Source organism: Tachypleus tridentatus, chromosome 2 (assembly GCF_004210375.1).
Source record: "Tachypleus tridentatus isolate NWPU-2018 chromosome 2, ASM421037v1, whole genome shotgun sequence".
Classification (NCBI taxonomy): Eukaryota; Metazoa; Arthropoda; class Merostomata; order Xiphosura; family Limulidae; genus Tachypleus; species Tachypleus tridentatus.
Window position 1 is genome coordinate 28,284,619 of NC_134826.1, and position 17,033 is coordinate 28,301,651.

General features: G+C 34.1%; 1 protein-coding gene across 5 annotated transcripts in view; it reads left to right on the top strand.

Moving 5' to 3' along the window:
* Positions 1–17,033, top strand: part of LOC143239967 (EF-hand calcium-binding domain-containing protein 7-like) — a 96,409-nt gene that overhangs the window by 67,820 nt on the left and 11,556 nt on the right. For 4 of the 5 annotated variants that reach the window (XM_076481680.1, XM_076481690.1, XM_076481703.1 and 1 more), the window contains 2 exons: positions 4,635–4,780; positions 5,131–5,340. In XM_076481680.1, the coding sequence (XP_076337795.1) occupies positions 4,635–4,780; positions 5,131–5,340 (356 nt within the window). Of the gene's footprint in view, positions 1–4,634; positions 4,781–5,130; positions 5,341–9,711; positions 9,770–17,033 lie in introns of those variants that run through there. The other variant, XM_076481697.1, reaches the window with a different exon arrangement.

Consider the following 17,033-nt stretch of genomic DNA (forward strand, 5'->3'; position numbering starts at 1 on the left):
TACATTTGTACTAATGATTAATAATAGTTCAGTATCAAATGATTTATTAGTTAGTATAGAGTTTTGTGTAGTAACTATTAATTTTGATTGTCTTTTCCAAAATCTACTCCCTCATAGTGCACATTTTGTCACCAACTGAGGAAAGTAATATTTTGATATTTTACCTCATTTAGAGCTTCATATTAGACAAATCAGAAAAGGCTTGAGATGAGATGTATAAATAACTGGAACAAATATTTCATTTGTATTTATAACCAACAGCACCATAGCAACAGTAAATAATTTTCTTTAAGGTGAAAATTACACCAATCAGTAATGCTTTCTCTAGTCTAAAATTTCTCTTTGCATGAGTTTGAAATGTTTTTTCCATTACCTTCTGATAAGAATACGTATAGATGCAAAACACAAAACTTCTGTATTCATGAGTTTATCTGAGCCATCCCAGCAGACTCTCACAGTTTCTGATACAGTTATGTAGAAATAAAAAAAATTGAATTTGAATCTGGGAAATGTAAATATGTAAAGATATTGTAGACCCTAAATAATCAATACTAGCTTTGTTTTTGCTCTGGGTTTTGGTCTTCAGTAGTTGCACTGGTCTGTTGTTGAAAAAGTAAGATGACGATTATATTGCATTGAGCTGCCTCTAATGTGATAATCCAAAGGCTTACATCCCTGGATGCTGACATCTTGTGGAGAAACTAACTGCTTCTCAGGAAGAGGATAGTTCTTTCAGCAATATTGCCAGTGATCTTCTGGCTGTGTACTGTCTTATTGATTTTCCATCTTTTTTTTCTCTTGCTACATTATTCAGTACTTTCGTTCACTCTGAGTGGTGATGAGGATCTCCTGTGGTTGCCACCTTTCTCATATAGATGCAGAAGAGGTCAGTATACTGCCAATAAAGCTGGTGTGATTATTATTAAATACACAATTTTGATAATTATTGCACCAGTGATCAAACCATCATACCTCATCTAAAAACCAATTTTATTTACAATAAAATCTGTAACTTGTAATAAAATATTCCTTATTAGTAAGTGAATTCAAAACAGAACAGTAAAGTTGTACTAGATTTGATAAAATGAATTTTAGTATTAATTAGTCTGCTGTTTCATTTAGCTTTACTACTGCATGGTCTGGCATGTACATGCAGGTGTTAGTGTTACCATAAAGATATTTTGCTTTCAACCACCCATCAGAAGACCAACCACTTATGAATTTTATTCAGTACTCCCTGTAAGAGAGCTGTAAGCAGAGATGCCAACCATTACAATTTATGATTTTGGTATATACATTAAGACTATACGCTCATACAGACAAATATTACGACTTGTTGCAACTCCCAAATTATTATATATTATATAGGCCTATACAATAAAGTGATAAATTGTTCCCCCAGGGCTTGAAAGGGGTGAAAAGAAAATTTCTAGTGAGATACAAATAAATTTTGATAATGAATAAAAGACATAGTCCAAATGGCTACTTGTAATAATCATGTTTGTGCTTGAAATAATAAAAAATATTTGTATCTCTGACGTCTACCAATAGTTTGAGTGCGGCGCTTCTCCCTACTGGGTACGTGGGGGAATCCATAGTTACGTCATCAGTGCTTGTCAGCCAATCAGCGCTCGCGTAGATGGGTATTTCTCATTTTCTAAGTGGCATAGAAACACCAATGTAATCGTTCACAAGATGGAGAAAAAGAGGCCTTGTTCACCAGATTGTCTTGTTTCTTGGAAATCTAAAAAGACTAAAACTGTGAAAGGGCTCTGTCTACAATCATTATGCTCAATCATTTGAAATGGTTGGCATTTCTGTGCAAGTATTATATTGGTGGTATTGTCTGTTCATTTTTCATTGCTTTTGATCCAACTGGGGAATGACATGTATAAGCAATACATACAGTGACTCTGAGATTTATTAACATACCCTCACAATTATTAGAAAGATTTTGTTAAAGATTAAGAGCATCTTGTACACAAAGAGTGACATTATTTTAATTATGTCTTTGTTTTTATACTTATGTTGTCTATTTATTGTTGTTCTTTACACTTAGACCGAATAGTTTGAGTGCAAGGTGATTTTTATTTTAATTGTAAAAATATGTTTCTTTATTTCACTGTGTTTTAGTTTTATTTACATAATCTCTAGAACCTCTTAAATAAATATCAGTATTTTTTAAGGTAACTGTTTACATTTTATTTTTCATATTCTCCACCATAGCACTAACTGAAGGTATCATCAACATACAGTGCAATGAAATGTTTAAAATTAAGAAACAGAAAAATGTATATACATTTTAATTTTCTATAGATTTCCTTTTGATGATACTTATATTTCCATATCTTTTCCTTTCCTGTCCTTTATCATTTATTATTCACCTCATCATAAGTCAACAATGTCCTCAGGGTATGTTATAATATGTTTGGAAGAGTTTGCAAGCCTCTGGCAGAATTATCTTATGCTCATACAAGACTGTAAATCTTGAAAACTTGGGCAATGTTTGAGATAAATTAAAAAAAAAAGTTTAAGCCTTTCAATTATGCATCTTTAAACATAAATAGTACCTAATACATAATATTAACTAAAATATGAAAGTAAAACCTAATTACAATTCCACTCTCTCTAACTATAGTATATTTAGATTAGAAACAACAGTCAGTGCTATTATGGACAAGGCAGCCAATAATACTACTGGTAGCTACATCAACCCAGTGACAACAATTTTAAAATAAAATATTGTTGGATAATAATGTAAAATTAGATTTATTTGAATGATTATAAACATGTGCATCAAATAAGTACACGTGGCATATTAAGAAACTAAATAAACACAGCCACAAAACTATGCTAACTCAATAAAATTAATGATGAAATCAACAAAATAAAACAACACTTCATCAACATTAATAAATTTCTTCCAAAAAACTGTTGAAAAAATAACATGCATACACACATACCTAGACCAACAACACAATGAACAACAAACAAATGATAATAAATTCCAAGTTATAACAAACTACAAAACCTTACACTGCTGAATACCATATGTTCCTGACATCAGCAAAAAAATAAACAACATTTGAAAAAAATTTATAACAACATACAACATTTACATACAACATGTAAAAACTACACTAACAAACACAACACCAACATAATTTATAAAATACAATGCAACAGCTGCCGCATCTTCTATATTGGAGAAACAAGCAGAAAAATGGATTCGAAGAACACACAAAAACACCTTCACATGTTTTGAACACTGCAAATTATATGAACACAACATAATAGAAAAGTCCCACGTACTAAGTAGAGAAACAAATGTAAAAAAGATTAAAATCAAAGAAGCCCTACTTATACAAGAACTAAAACCAAAATTAAACCAATATAAAGGAACACCTTTATACCTAGACTGATCAATAACCTAACATCTAACTGCAATGCTTCCTACAATCCCGTACCTGTTTACACTCGTATTCCTAAGACGTGTGCCTGGCAACAGTCATTTGCAAACTCTCTCTTTGTTAATCTGAAGATGACTTAGGAAGATTAAAATATTGTTTTCTGTTTTATTACTAAAAGTGTTGATACCCATACCAGCCATCCTGAGATACACGTAGGAATTCAGGTGCTCAAGGTTTAAAACGTTTGACTTGTAATATACGAAAAAAATTTGTAGTATAGTTTTGGAATTTGATGAATAGAAACCCAGGTTTATGAAAGGATATTTCTCAGAATCGCCACTCAGGATAATGACTTTAGGAACATTCTTCTTTATTTTAATTTTTGTAAGGGATTTCAAGTAAATAGATTGAGACTTTGCTGTAAAATGGTGTTATGTCAATTTCACAATCTTGGTGGTAAGTGTTATCACTTAATGACTTGTGATCACTGTCAGTGCATTACAAAACTGGTAGTTCCCCGCTAGTACAGTGGTAAGTCTCCGGATTTACAACGCTAAAATCAGGGGTTTGATTTCCCTTGGTGGGCTCAGCAGATAGCCCGATGTGGCTTTTCTATAAGAAACTAAAAAAAATACAAAACTGGTTTCATCCACAAATACACACTATGTGAATTAAAGTCATCCTTGATAATGAGGACATTCCTTTATAATTTCCTTACTTCTGGACACTTCTTCTGTTTCAGATCACACATAGTTTTATTGATTAGAACTTTAAATTAAGTTTTGGTATATTTTAATAGAAAAAAAATATCATCAACTTGTAAATTCTGGTGACAGCAGTTTGAACTTATTCTGCATGTAACTTCATTTTTTGTTGTGCATTTTTGAAATCATGCAGTTTTCTGACTTATTTGTAGCCTAACAAAGTAAAATCGAAATATACTAATCCTTTATCTTGTGTTCATAGCTAAAAAAGGTTCCCAAAGAAAAGTAAATTATTTCCTCCATTTTCAGAGAATCTTTGAGTTTAAATAAACTCTTTTACCAGTTTTAAAATGATCTTAATTTGTATAGAAAATTGAAAAATAAATCTTTATGAGTGTGTATGTTTATATGTAGATATGTATGAGATTTTAGTTTTTACTGAGAACTTTTAAGAAACTTCACAAAAATTATTATTATAAATGTCAGCTTATCATTTTTATTTTTCTGTTTATAATCGTAGGTAACTTTGAAACAAGGTCAGCAAAGCTGACTATGGATAGTTTCCTGGCTCTACATGAAATGGAAGTTCAGGAGAGTGGAGATACTGGAAGTCTAAATCAGACTTTAAAACTGATGGGATATAATTCAGATTTACAGTTAGACAAGGTAACTAGGAGTCCAACTTGCTTTTGAATTGTTACATTTCTAAGACATTTGTTAATAAACTATCAGTTTAGAAAGTAGGCAGTTAGTGGATTTTGTAGCCAAATGAGACTGATGAGTCTAGTGCTGGATGTCAGTATATGTTATTTGCTTAGACTAGATAATCTTTGCCATTCATGTTGCTTAACTGTTTTCTGTTTCTGGTTGCTAAAAAATAATTAATGAAGTTTGTAAGAACTATTAAGACCTATTTCCAAGAAAACTAAATTTTACAAGCGTAATTACATTATTTAATTCCTATCATTATTATGATTATATATTCATTACAGTGAGTAATTGTATTCTTTACACAGGCTGCTCCTTTCTCGTTATCTGTGTATACTGTTAGCAGTATTGTTTCTTTAACACCATGTCCTGTTATGGTTGACTCAGAACTGATTAACAAAGCCCTATGCCGTCTTGCAGTTGAAAAAGGGACGGCAATAAAAGTGAAAAATCTGAATGACCTTTCCTTACATCAACATCAGTTAAACCATCGAGTTACTATTGTTGTTCAAAATAAAGTAAGTACAGTTAGAAATTTGAAGTTCCTCATGGTTAATACAATGCAATTCTGAAATATGTTTTAAACTTCTGTTGTGCTACTGTGATAAAAGAGAAAAGAGTAATTGAACATTTTTGTTTTATATATCATTTAACTTCTCTGAAAAGAGAATCCAAAATAATTTTACCAATGTGAAACTTATTTCTTTTCAGAAGATTAGCTATTTTCATTCAGTGCTGCCCTTTATATGCAAACAATTTTCTTTACATGTGCCAAAAGCCTTGCGTTCTTCCTTTGATGGAGTAGTAAATTTTGACATATCTTTCAAGCTAATTATCACGTGTCATCTGTTAACTAATAGTAACATAATACGCTCACGTAACACCTGTGACTCCCTCTGAACTCTTCTATGAAACCATCATTACGAAGTTTTGCAGAATTCGAGTACAGACTTTTTTGTGCTTTGCAATTTTGTGTGACACATTTTGAATTTCATTTGAAGTGGTTTTAAATTTTTGTTATACATTACCACAATTCTACCCAATTTATTATTACTCTTTTGCACTAGTCTTTTTGTGCAGTTTCGTAAATTATGAATTCTGAAGACCACATTACCATTTCAGGAGTTACACCAGCAACAAATCTTTTGACTAGTTTTGTTTATTGGTGATTGAACGATACTTAGGTCACCCCTTGTCTCCTGAATTTGTCTGTGGTGCTTCTGAATCAGTTGATGTTGTTCAGTGGGACAACAATTTTATTGACTTTTTCTCCTCTCAAGTGTGATATTCTTTGCCAGTTCCTTCAAGTAGGCCTTCCTTAGCTTTCATGAATTTTGTATCTCAGATTTCTCATATTTTTTCTTTTTCTCCTATTTCTTATTCCCATTTTCCTTCATTGTAGCATGAGCTCAACCTTTTTTTGGTTTTTCTCCCTCTCCTGATATTCAGGGCCACACTGATCATTTTCTTTTCCAGTTACGTGAAGGAATCAGTATGTCATGCCCCTGTGAGCTTCTGATCAGCACACTCTAGCTTACCATGAGGTGGAATATCTGTTTGTTACTCACCAGTTGTTGAGTTCTTTGCTGCTTCTTTGGAGTGCAGATCCCAAATCTAAGGGTTAACCTCAAACATGCCCAATATTCTTGATTTTGTGTCATCCCTACAACCTTCCTTTGATGTCTGTCTTCTATCCATTTCCTCTTGACGGCTTTCCACAGAAATCCTGAGGGATTTTCTGCCGATACTTTTCACCTTTTCTCTTCTACTTTGGCCTGTAATTCCTCCTTGGCTGTTTCATGATATACATTGTTTCTTTGTTGTAAGAACCTTATAGGTGTGGGCTCTATTCTGGCTCAAGTTAATTTGCCCTCCTTATCTCAGGGACTTACATCTTTCTTCTTTTCTTCAACATTATGTCTTCAACATATTCCCTTACAATATAAAACTGAGGGTAACATCCACCCAACAACTGTTTACTCTTTCAATTCTTGTATCCCATTTGTCTCAACCTGATCCTTCCATGTCTGCTAGTCCTGTCTCCCATTCTTCCATTTCTTCCTATCCAGGTACTTCCTCTCGTCAAGGTTGTCGCCAATGTATTGTCCATCATCTCTGGTGATGGTGACTACCTGATGGGTTCATTGCTAATAGAAATTCGATTGTTAGATTTTATTCTTCAGTGGGTGACAAAAGTTCCTTCAGAGGGACTCGTTCTCACTTTTAATTTCCCCACTCCCCCATTTTCTTTAATCTTGCTTTGAATTCAGTAACTCACTAGCATTTATCAGAAGTGGTTCTGGGGTTACTTTTGAAGCAAGCTGTTGAAATAGGTCACCAGCTATTCATGGCTTCCAAGAAAACCTGGGATTAGTGACGGTAATTGATTTGTTGTGCATCATCCACTTTATTGCTCTCTCCAAGTTTACTATGAAATCCTTTTCTACCCTGAGATTGGCATGTTTCCTGGGATTGTGGATGACAAAAATGGATGATTTCAATAACTACTATCTACACCTTCTGATAACCCTGCAGTCCTGACAGTATCTTCAGTTTGCTCATCTTGAGCTTGTTTATCAATTTTGAGTTCTTCACTTCAGACTTGCCTCAGCTCAATACATATTTTGTTGTATAGTTCAAGCATCTTATTGTATTCATACACTGGGTTGCAGTTTCATCATTTCATCAATGACTGGCTACTTCCAGCTCATTCCAAGCAGAAGTAAACCAGTAACACCACCTTCTTTCTGCAGCACCCTAAGTGGAGTGGTTGATAAGACTGGAAAAGTTGGTTCTTCAACCCACCTAATATTTCATACAAATGGGGGGTCTTCTTCGACACAAACATCACTTGAGCTCTCCCTTCTTTATGCCTCATTTCAATGGAACTTAGTTTGCCATGCCCTCTCAACTCAGTCACTTATTGCTTGAGAGGTTCTATCACTTTTGGAGATGTGTTCTTCCTAAACCACACTCATCCCTCTTATTTATGCCAGCATCAGATCCATGTAGTGAACACTTCACAAGTGATGGAATCTTGCACAGGATCCTCTTTTCACCACCATTTCCTTTTCTCCTTGCCTAAGAGTTTATCTAATGTGGTGATACAACAAAGTCAATACAATGGCAGGTGTGTCACTTCATCCCCCACATCTAGATGTCCATTTGTTCATGGGCAGTTCCCTTTAGGGCTGGTGGCTTGGATTGATCAATATCAAGCTTTGACTTACTTATCTGCAAACAAACTCATCTTGCATATCATTGTTCTCAAGCTTGTGGTGGCTCAACAGGCATCATCTCTTTTTCTTTCTCTTACTCATCACTGTCTGGTAATGGTTTGTTCCAATAACCCTATGGTTGTGACCCATAAGGGCACTTGGTCCCGACATTTATGTATCCAGACCTCGAATCTTCTGTACTGGGCCCAAGCACATCACGTCTTCTCACATGTCATGTACCAGATGCTTTCAGTCTGATAGTGGATCATTTTTCATGTCCAGACCAAATCTATCCCATAGATGGATATTTGATCCAATCATTTTCAGAGACCTTTGCCTCATATGGAGTTTTCCCAAATTGTATGCATTTTCCCTGGACCTCAATACCAAGTTGTCTTACTTTTGTTCTCCTGAACTACATTCTTAGATTCTGTCAGTCGATGTCTTCAGCCAGAATTGGTCTCACAAATATCTGTGTGTGTACCCTCACATCTGTTTACTTCATCAGGTGATTTCTCTGGTACACTTTACTCCTTGTCAAGTCCCTCTGATTGCACCTAATGATCCAGTACAGTCCTGATTTCCAAAGCTCTAATGTTTGCTTCTTTCACCACCTGTTCCACTTCCACTCTATCTATCTCTCCTGTGACAACTTTGATCCCTCATTTTTCATCCCAATTTTCCCATCCTTTTGTTTGGCTATTGGCAAGGAGATCCAGTTTGGCACCTTGAGTTACCTCCTTAATAGCTGCTTTCATTTGTCCATCTTTCATGGAATTTTACTAATGCAAGTGGAAGGTCTTCAACTGTTGATCTTCTGGCAGGAGATTCCCTTCTGCCAAGTCTTTGGTGGCTTGGGTGGTGGAATTTTCCATCTGGCTCTTCAAGAGTGTGTCTTCAGTCTCCATAATATCTGGATATAGATCAGCCTTCTCTCATACTTTCTATTTCTCCAGATACAATAGAGTTTTTAGTTTACCTGTTTTCACTACTCTTGTACATTCCTTACAGATTCAGAGGCCTCCCAATCATCCTCCTCTTCAAGGATTGGAACATTAATGTGGTCAATCATACCCTGACTCTCCCTTTGTTTGAATCACTTTCTTTGTGCTTCCTGTTTTATAGTCTCTTAAGATCTATTCCCTTTTTCTTTTGACCTGCCGACATTGGTGGTATGATTTATTTTCCATGGATGTTTCGCTTATCCTCTATCATCGTATGTCTTCTCCCTTATTCTGATCATTCCTTTTTCCCCAAGACAATGGAGGCTTGAGAAGTCGTTTCCCCATTGCTTTGATCTTCTTACCTACTATCTCCCATTTTACCCTTGTCTGGTACCTGACTGCTGTGTCCTATCAGAGCCCTAATGTGTTATATTGCACATACATTGGCCTTTTGGCACCATTTTTCATTCCCTTTCTGTCCTTTGTGAATTGGGTTTGCCTTCTGGTCCATCTAACCTATTCCTCTCTACCTGCTTTTCCCCCACCTTGTTCTATGTGTCCCTCCATTAAATTCATTATCTCACATTTTCTTATGTTTCCTGTCTTTGTCAACCATTGGAGGATGTTCTTCAAGCTGCTTTGTGGATCTCATTTACCATTTGTGGCTATACTACATATATTGGTGCAACTTTCATTGATAAATTTTGTTTCTTTTCCACTTTTTCAGAGGCCTTTCTTCATTCCATTTTTTTCTCATGGATCCCACTGATCTGTGGGAACCTAGCTCTGCACAGTCACTGTATAGATGGGGTGTTCCACAAGATTGCTAGAATTCCCCTGGAACCAACTGAAGCCGCACCAATGTAAATTCATTCAAACAGTCAGGCTGTATTTTTTGAACAGCTTCGTACTCTCCTCCCAATGCACACACTTATCCCAACATAAAGAAAAAGTTTGCATATTAGGCAACACTGAACAAAAATAACTAACCTTATGAGAGAGGTAAGTATTTATTGATAATATATTTTTAGTAAAGAAATATTATAACTTTTAAACTTTAGTTAGTTAGATTATTTACAAACATTTAAATTTTATGTAAAAATTAAAAGTTTGTGACAATGTTCCTCAAGGTTCTGATATGCCATTCAGCCATCAGAAGGTTTCAAGACAGTGTATATTTGATTTGTTAATGAAGGTGTTATGTGTTGGATGGTTTCAAAATTTAAAAAATTTTAATCTTCAATTTCTCCTTTAACTTTATTAAAATTTTAATTTTGTAAATTTACAGGTCAATATGCAGAACTGCTTCAGAAAGAAAAGAAATAGAAAAATTACTGTAAACAAATAAACTAGATAATTAAATGTAAAGGAACTCTCTTGAGAAAGTTCATTATGCTGTTTGTACACATATTAGAAGTCTTTTTCTCATTTTCTCATTTTATTTTATAAAGTATGTGAAGCATCATATAGAAACATTTAATATATTAACAAAAATGTGTAATTGCAATATGGTACATTACCTCCTCTCATATAAAGAGCTTTTCTTGTTCAGTGCTACCCTCTTTTTTGCAAAATATTGTTTATGGATGACACAAGTCTTCTATATTTCCTCCATTGGAATTGACTGGTTCCAATGCGTCTTTCATACAAATATCATGTGTCAACACTCATCAGTGAGAGTGGAACATACTCTCATGGTGCATGTGACTCCCTCTATTCAACTCTATTATGGAAGAACTCAGACTTTTTTTGGAACTCTTCATCTAATGTGACTCCTTCTATTCAACTCTATTATGGAAGAACTCAGACTTTTTTTGGAACTCTTCATCTAATTTAATTTCCAAGTCTATTTTTTTTCTCACACTCGTGTTATGTCAAATATTTCTGTTTGATTTTCATATGTATACAATAAATCCTGAAGTTCGTGTTCTCATTTTGGATGTTATACCTCTAACAGTACTTGCACGGGCTTTAGATGGGGCAAAGCTTCCATTGGATTTCTTTACTGTTATCCATCATGAGAATGATAATTTTACGGATCATCCATCTTCTCCTTAACTTGTCTCACTAATCCTCCTGAACAAGCCAAACCAATTTGGCCAATGAAGATTTAATAGTCTTTTTACACCACTAGATTTTGCCTTGTTTTTTTCTACCCCACCTACAGAATCAACTAGGCATAATACTGCATTTTTCAACGTAATATCTCAGGTATGTTTTAACTAATCTTTATTTGTGAATGCTTTCTTATTACCTCCATGTTAGCTTATTTGTTGTCTTTGACTCATGCTTTAGACATGGCTTCACTGTAGCTGGGATTTTATGGGTTATGATGCAACCATATCCCAGGTATGTTTGCTGCCTGTTTTTTTTTTTTTTTGGTAGTATGTTTTCAATAATTTATGTGAGACTTTGGAACCACTTGTGTAATTTATGCATCAAAACCAACCCTTTTTTCTTTGGTTGCACATTTGTTTCAGTTGGAGCCATGACACACCCTTCCTGGTCCTTATCCATCTACCCCCCTTCCAGAAGTATCTCATCTGTTTTTCTATAATATTGTTGGGCATATGGCCAACAATACCAGATACTAACCAGAGGGTTTCCAGTTTGATGGGAAGTTGACTATATTGTTACTCTTTAGTGATCTTTTAACTGACGTTTTGTGGGTTCTTTGGAGTTTGTCAGATGAACTTGTCCTAGTATTTATTTCTCTACTTCCACTGTTCCTGGTACTCTTTTCATTCTCAGAGACTTTGGGACCCTGCCACAATCTCTTCATCTATCATGAGAAGATTGCTTCATAAGTTTGCCTGTACCAGTTTGTAACTCCCATGAACTATATGGGTAAAGCAGAAGGGGATAGCTCTCCATTCATGCTACACCTTGAATTGAAAGTGTTGGTATGGTCTGCTTTTAAAAGTAAGGTTTGTTTTTGGTCATTCATTGTACTATCTCAGGTGTTGCCATTCCTTTGGACTCTCACCACATTTTCCCCCCTTTTCTTCAAGTGGAGTTTGAGAGCATTTACCACTTTCCATTTCCAAGCTGCTGAGATGGTGTACCATGGAGGCATCTTTATGAATAGATTATTGAAATACAAATAAAATATATTAAGTTATTATAAAACCATTCATTTTAAAGTAGGGTGGTAATGTTTTGCTGGTGCATATGATGTGATATCCTCAACTATGAAACATATAAACAAATGGAAGTGAGACATCAAAGTTGCAGCTCACCACTTTGACTGAGATTCCTTGTCTTATTCCCACATAAATGTTATGGTTTCTAGTGGCCGGGTTTCAAATTTAGAGTAGAACAAATCAACATAAGTTCTCATACTAACTGGAACACGATGGAAGTAATTGCAGATTAATATAGTTCTTTTCCTTTTGTTGTTTTTCAGTGTTTGTTATTTCAAGGATGTTAACGTGCTTGGAGTGGCTCCAGTTAATTTAACTTTTGAGGGAGATGGCTTATGTTATGAAGACATCTTTTTGATACTAGATATTGTGTTACCTGATGAATCTATCAATTTATCATATTTACATGTGCCCCATTCATGTGATGTGGGATACTAGATTCTACCATGAACTTAAGGTGAGAATAGTATGTTTCTCTTTCCTACTCCTGCAAGATGGCTGGGTTTTGGATTGTAGTTGACTTGACCGTAGTATGATCCTCTTTTCTGCTCACACGTGAAAGTTGTTTCCGAGCAATTTGGGTTTTGGATCAAAGTCAACTAGCCAGTGGTATGATTCTCTTTCCTACTTCTTTATGCATGTTGTACCCAGTGGCTTGGTTTTGGTTTGTAGTTGATTTTTTGACAGCATGACCCTCATTCTACTTCCATTGGATGTGAGTTTGTAGTGGCATGGGTATTGAATGTAGTTGACTTGCCATGGATGATCCAGTGCATCCTACCCACTCTACACCTAGGGGAGTATGCTTTTCAATCTACTACTTTTATCATTTCTGGGATTCAGTTTCATAAATATTTCATGGTTTTGATCACTTTTCAAATATAATTCTCTCCCAGTTGGATGTAATTTCTCTCAGGAAGCTGAGCTTTTAAAATAGTGTGTTCTTAGACAAAAGTGATTATAGAGATAATTATAATCTATCTACATCACAATAGAGTAAAAACAATGTTTTTAGGGATGATCTATGGATGTTTATATATCAGCCAGCCAGGGTGAACAAGGGACCCAATTAAAAGATTTTTAACATTTGGGAACAAACCACAGGTCTGAGAATCTTTTATGGTTTCTTTTGACATATTTTCATTCTTGATGATGCTTATGGTGTGATGTATTAAACAACCAGGATACAAAGTGATTAAGCACAACACAAGATTCTGAACTTAACTTAAGCAAATGAAAACGAATTTGGCAGGGGTTTAGTTTTAAGAGAGAGAGAAGTCTGAAGACAGGGGTGATCAGGAACATTGTGGTTCCTCTTAGTCCTCTCACATGAAAGATTATTTAATTATGCTTGGAAATTTGCCTGTATTTAATTTTCACTTGTTTAAGTTGATGAAGTGTGGTGGGGCATTATAAAATTTACAGGAATAACTTAAGTGTCTGAACAAGACTTTATATATAACTAAACATTTCAAACTCAGAAATACAAATATTATGAGGAACAAAAATGGCAACATCTTTTTGTATTAAAATTTCAAGCACACAGTATAATAATGGTAATAATGAATTAGATAAAAGGACCAGAAGAAGAAGAAAAAATAATTTTTAAGATAAAAAAAACAAAGAGTAAAACATTCTTGCAGATAATCATCAAACAAGTATCTGCAATAAACCCACTTTTAATATCCAACAAATATATCTTGTGTATCACAGTCTAACCACTGCCTTAACTTTCATATATTTTTGCAGTAGAGACTTTTTATTATTTCTTAGCCAGACAATGAGGGTACATATCACATGACTAATGTATTAATGTTTGTTTCACATAATCATTCATGAACTAAGTGCCCATACATCACCACTAGGGGAACCTTGTGTCAGCATAATATAAAAATGATTCACTTAATATTCATGTAAACTGTGAAGCACTTAAGCTAGAATTGTTAATGTGGAATAGAAATACAGAATGATAGCAGTGTTTGAATGACATGACTCTTTTTGTACTGAAAACAAGATTTATTAGATATAAATTGATTTTGACCAAAGTATTCTTAGACAAAATTACATTGTGATGCTTGAGAAAAGTAATGGTGATTTCAGTTTAACAAGTGAAGTTATTGGTCAGTGATAAATATTTTTCATTGTGACTATGTATTGCAGAAAAATAAAGTATTTAAAGAACTATATTAATCATAATTGTATAAGTTGATGTATATGAAATGAACCCTTTTGATCTATAGTAATAAAGCAAAATTCAAACTCTGAATTAAAAGGAAGTTTATTTCAGGTTTATCAAAACATTACCTTGTAACATAATTACAAAATTTCACAACCCCAAAATTTAGAAAAAAAAAATAAAGACTTACATACCTTTTCATGGAAAAAAATAGATAGTGTTTAGAATATTTTAATTAACTTTTGTGCAATTTTGTTATTAAGGTATATCTGCTGGGAAAACACAAAATACTGGGTGATACCGTTCTTGTCCAGAAAGGACTAAGGAATCATCTATCCATTTCAAAATAAATTTCTAATTTTAAATAAAATAACTTTTTATTGGTGTTGTTGTATCCATGTAAATTAAGTGCATTTATATATTAATTAAAAAATGTTTCATTTTGGAAGTTTATTGACACAGTAAAGCAATGCACTCAATATTGAAATATATTCCGTGCTGCTGAAGCATTATCTATATTACCAGACAATCTCTCAGGAATACAAAATATTCTAAAGCATAAAAATGATATGAAAAGAATAAGCAGATTCATATTTTACATTCATTTTTAGTGTACCATTCCATTGGTTTGAAACTGGTAAGTGGTAAGGACTCCCATACTCCACTTGAAAAATGGGATAAAAATGTGCTGAAGAATCCAGCAGACTAATGTCACCAGTAATATTACAATGGTGACCAAAATATCCTATTTTGAAAAGCACACTATACCAAGCATGGCAGTGATGAGCAGTTATTCCCTTCTGCTTTACCTGTGCATAGGTACCATAGGTGATACCATCTAGAACAAACATACTTATGAAGCAACCATAATGAAGTAGGTAACCTTCTAGCAATCTTGTGGAACACCCCATCTATACAGTGACTGTGCAGAGCCATGGATGAAAGTGAGGGAATTTATGTGGCATACACTATGAATTTCATTCTGAAGAATTCATGGTCAGACACCACTCACCACAGTGTGGGATCCATGAGAAAAAAATGGAATGAAGAAAGGCCTCTGAAAAAGTGGAAAAGAAACAAAATTTATCAATGAAAGTTGCACCAAAATATGTAGTATAGCCACAAATGGTAAATGAGATCCACAAAGCAGCTTGAAGAATCTCCTCCAATGGTTGAAAGACAGGGAACATAAGAAAATGTGAGATAATGAATTTAATGGAGGGACACATTGAACAAGGTGGGGGAAAAGCAGGTAGAGAGGAATAGGTTAGATGGACCAGAAGGCAAACCCAATTCACAAAGGACAGAAAGGGAATGAAAAATGGTGCCAAAAGGCCAATGTATGTGCAATATAACACATTAGGGCTCTGATAGGACACAGCAGTCAGGTACCAGACAAGGGTAAAAATGGGAGATAGTAGGTGAGAAGATCAAAGCAATGGGGAAATGACTTCTCAAGCCCCCATTGTCTTGGGGAAAAGGAATGATCAGGATAAGGGAGAAGACATATGATGATGGAGGAAAAATGAAACATCCATGGAAAAGTTGAAGAGCAGTATTTTGGCTGAACCTAATGATAAACAATGATCAGGTGCACTATATTGTTATTTTACTTTTTATAGGAGTCAGGACTTGGTCTTTGCAATGGGTATATTCCTCTACTATTGCATTGTGTCAAAGAGCTTGCACAGTTGAAACAGCATTAATGTGGATAACTTAATCGATTCCTATATTTTAATAATGGCATGTAACTCATCAGGCAGCATTACTCATTTGTCATTGTTGTTTATCTACTACTTGCATGGTAGATACCATTCCAGGCATTCAAGATAAACATGTTTTTTATCAGTGGATGCTGTCTGTTATGAGTGGTATATCTCAACACATTCTAGGTGTTTTTTTTTACTTTGTAAGATTAATCAGTATTTTTAAGTTGGTCTGTGACCAGCAATTATTAGTTATAATCCATTTCAAGTACCATTATTCATATATTTTGATGGGATGTCTTCTTCTAATCAGTCAAAGAAAATAGTCTTTGATAACAATGCTTTTGCTGATGTGCACCTATGATTTTATATTAATATGATCCTGAGATACCCTGAACACAATGTGGCTGCATCTGCTGAAAATACATATACTGATGTGAAGTTTTCTAAAGAATATTAAATCTATTTTAATACATAAAACTCCCACTAGTTTTTATGCATACCACAAGTAAAAGTATATTCTTTTTATAATTTTACTTTAATTTATAGTTTTCTTTAGAATGTTTAATATATATATGTATCTTTATGTTACTTTTTAATTGTCTCATTACATTTTTATTATAAACATTATTTTGGTTATTAGGTTAAGATATGACTTTAGGTTTGACCTAAGTCTGTTATGTTGATCAAACCTCCTGAAATATAATTGTGTTTATATCTGAAAGTACCAGTAATACAGAGGGTAATCAACTACTGAAACAACACATTTTAAACTAAAAGCCTGTACATAAGAATGTAAGAACAGTATATGTAATTAGTTATACTCATTATGCCTAGTCAATTTTTGTTATGGTCTGGCTTGTTTTGATAATAACTTAATATTTATTAGTTTTATTTAAATATTCAGATACATTTTGTATTGTGCATGTTGGATCCTAATAAACTGGCCATCTGGTGTACTTAGAGTTGAATTAGAAGTTAATATGCCATAATTACTGCAAAACTACTGGAGGAGATCATTTGC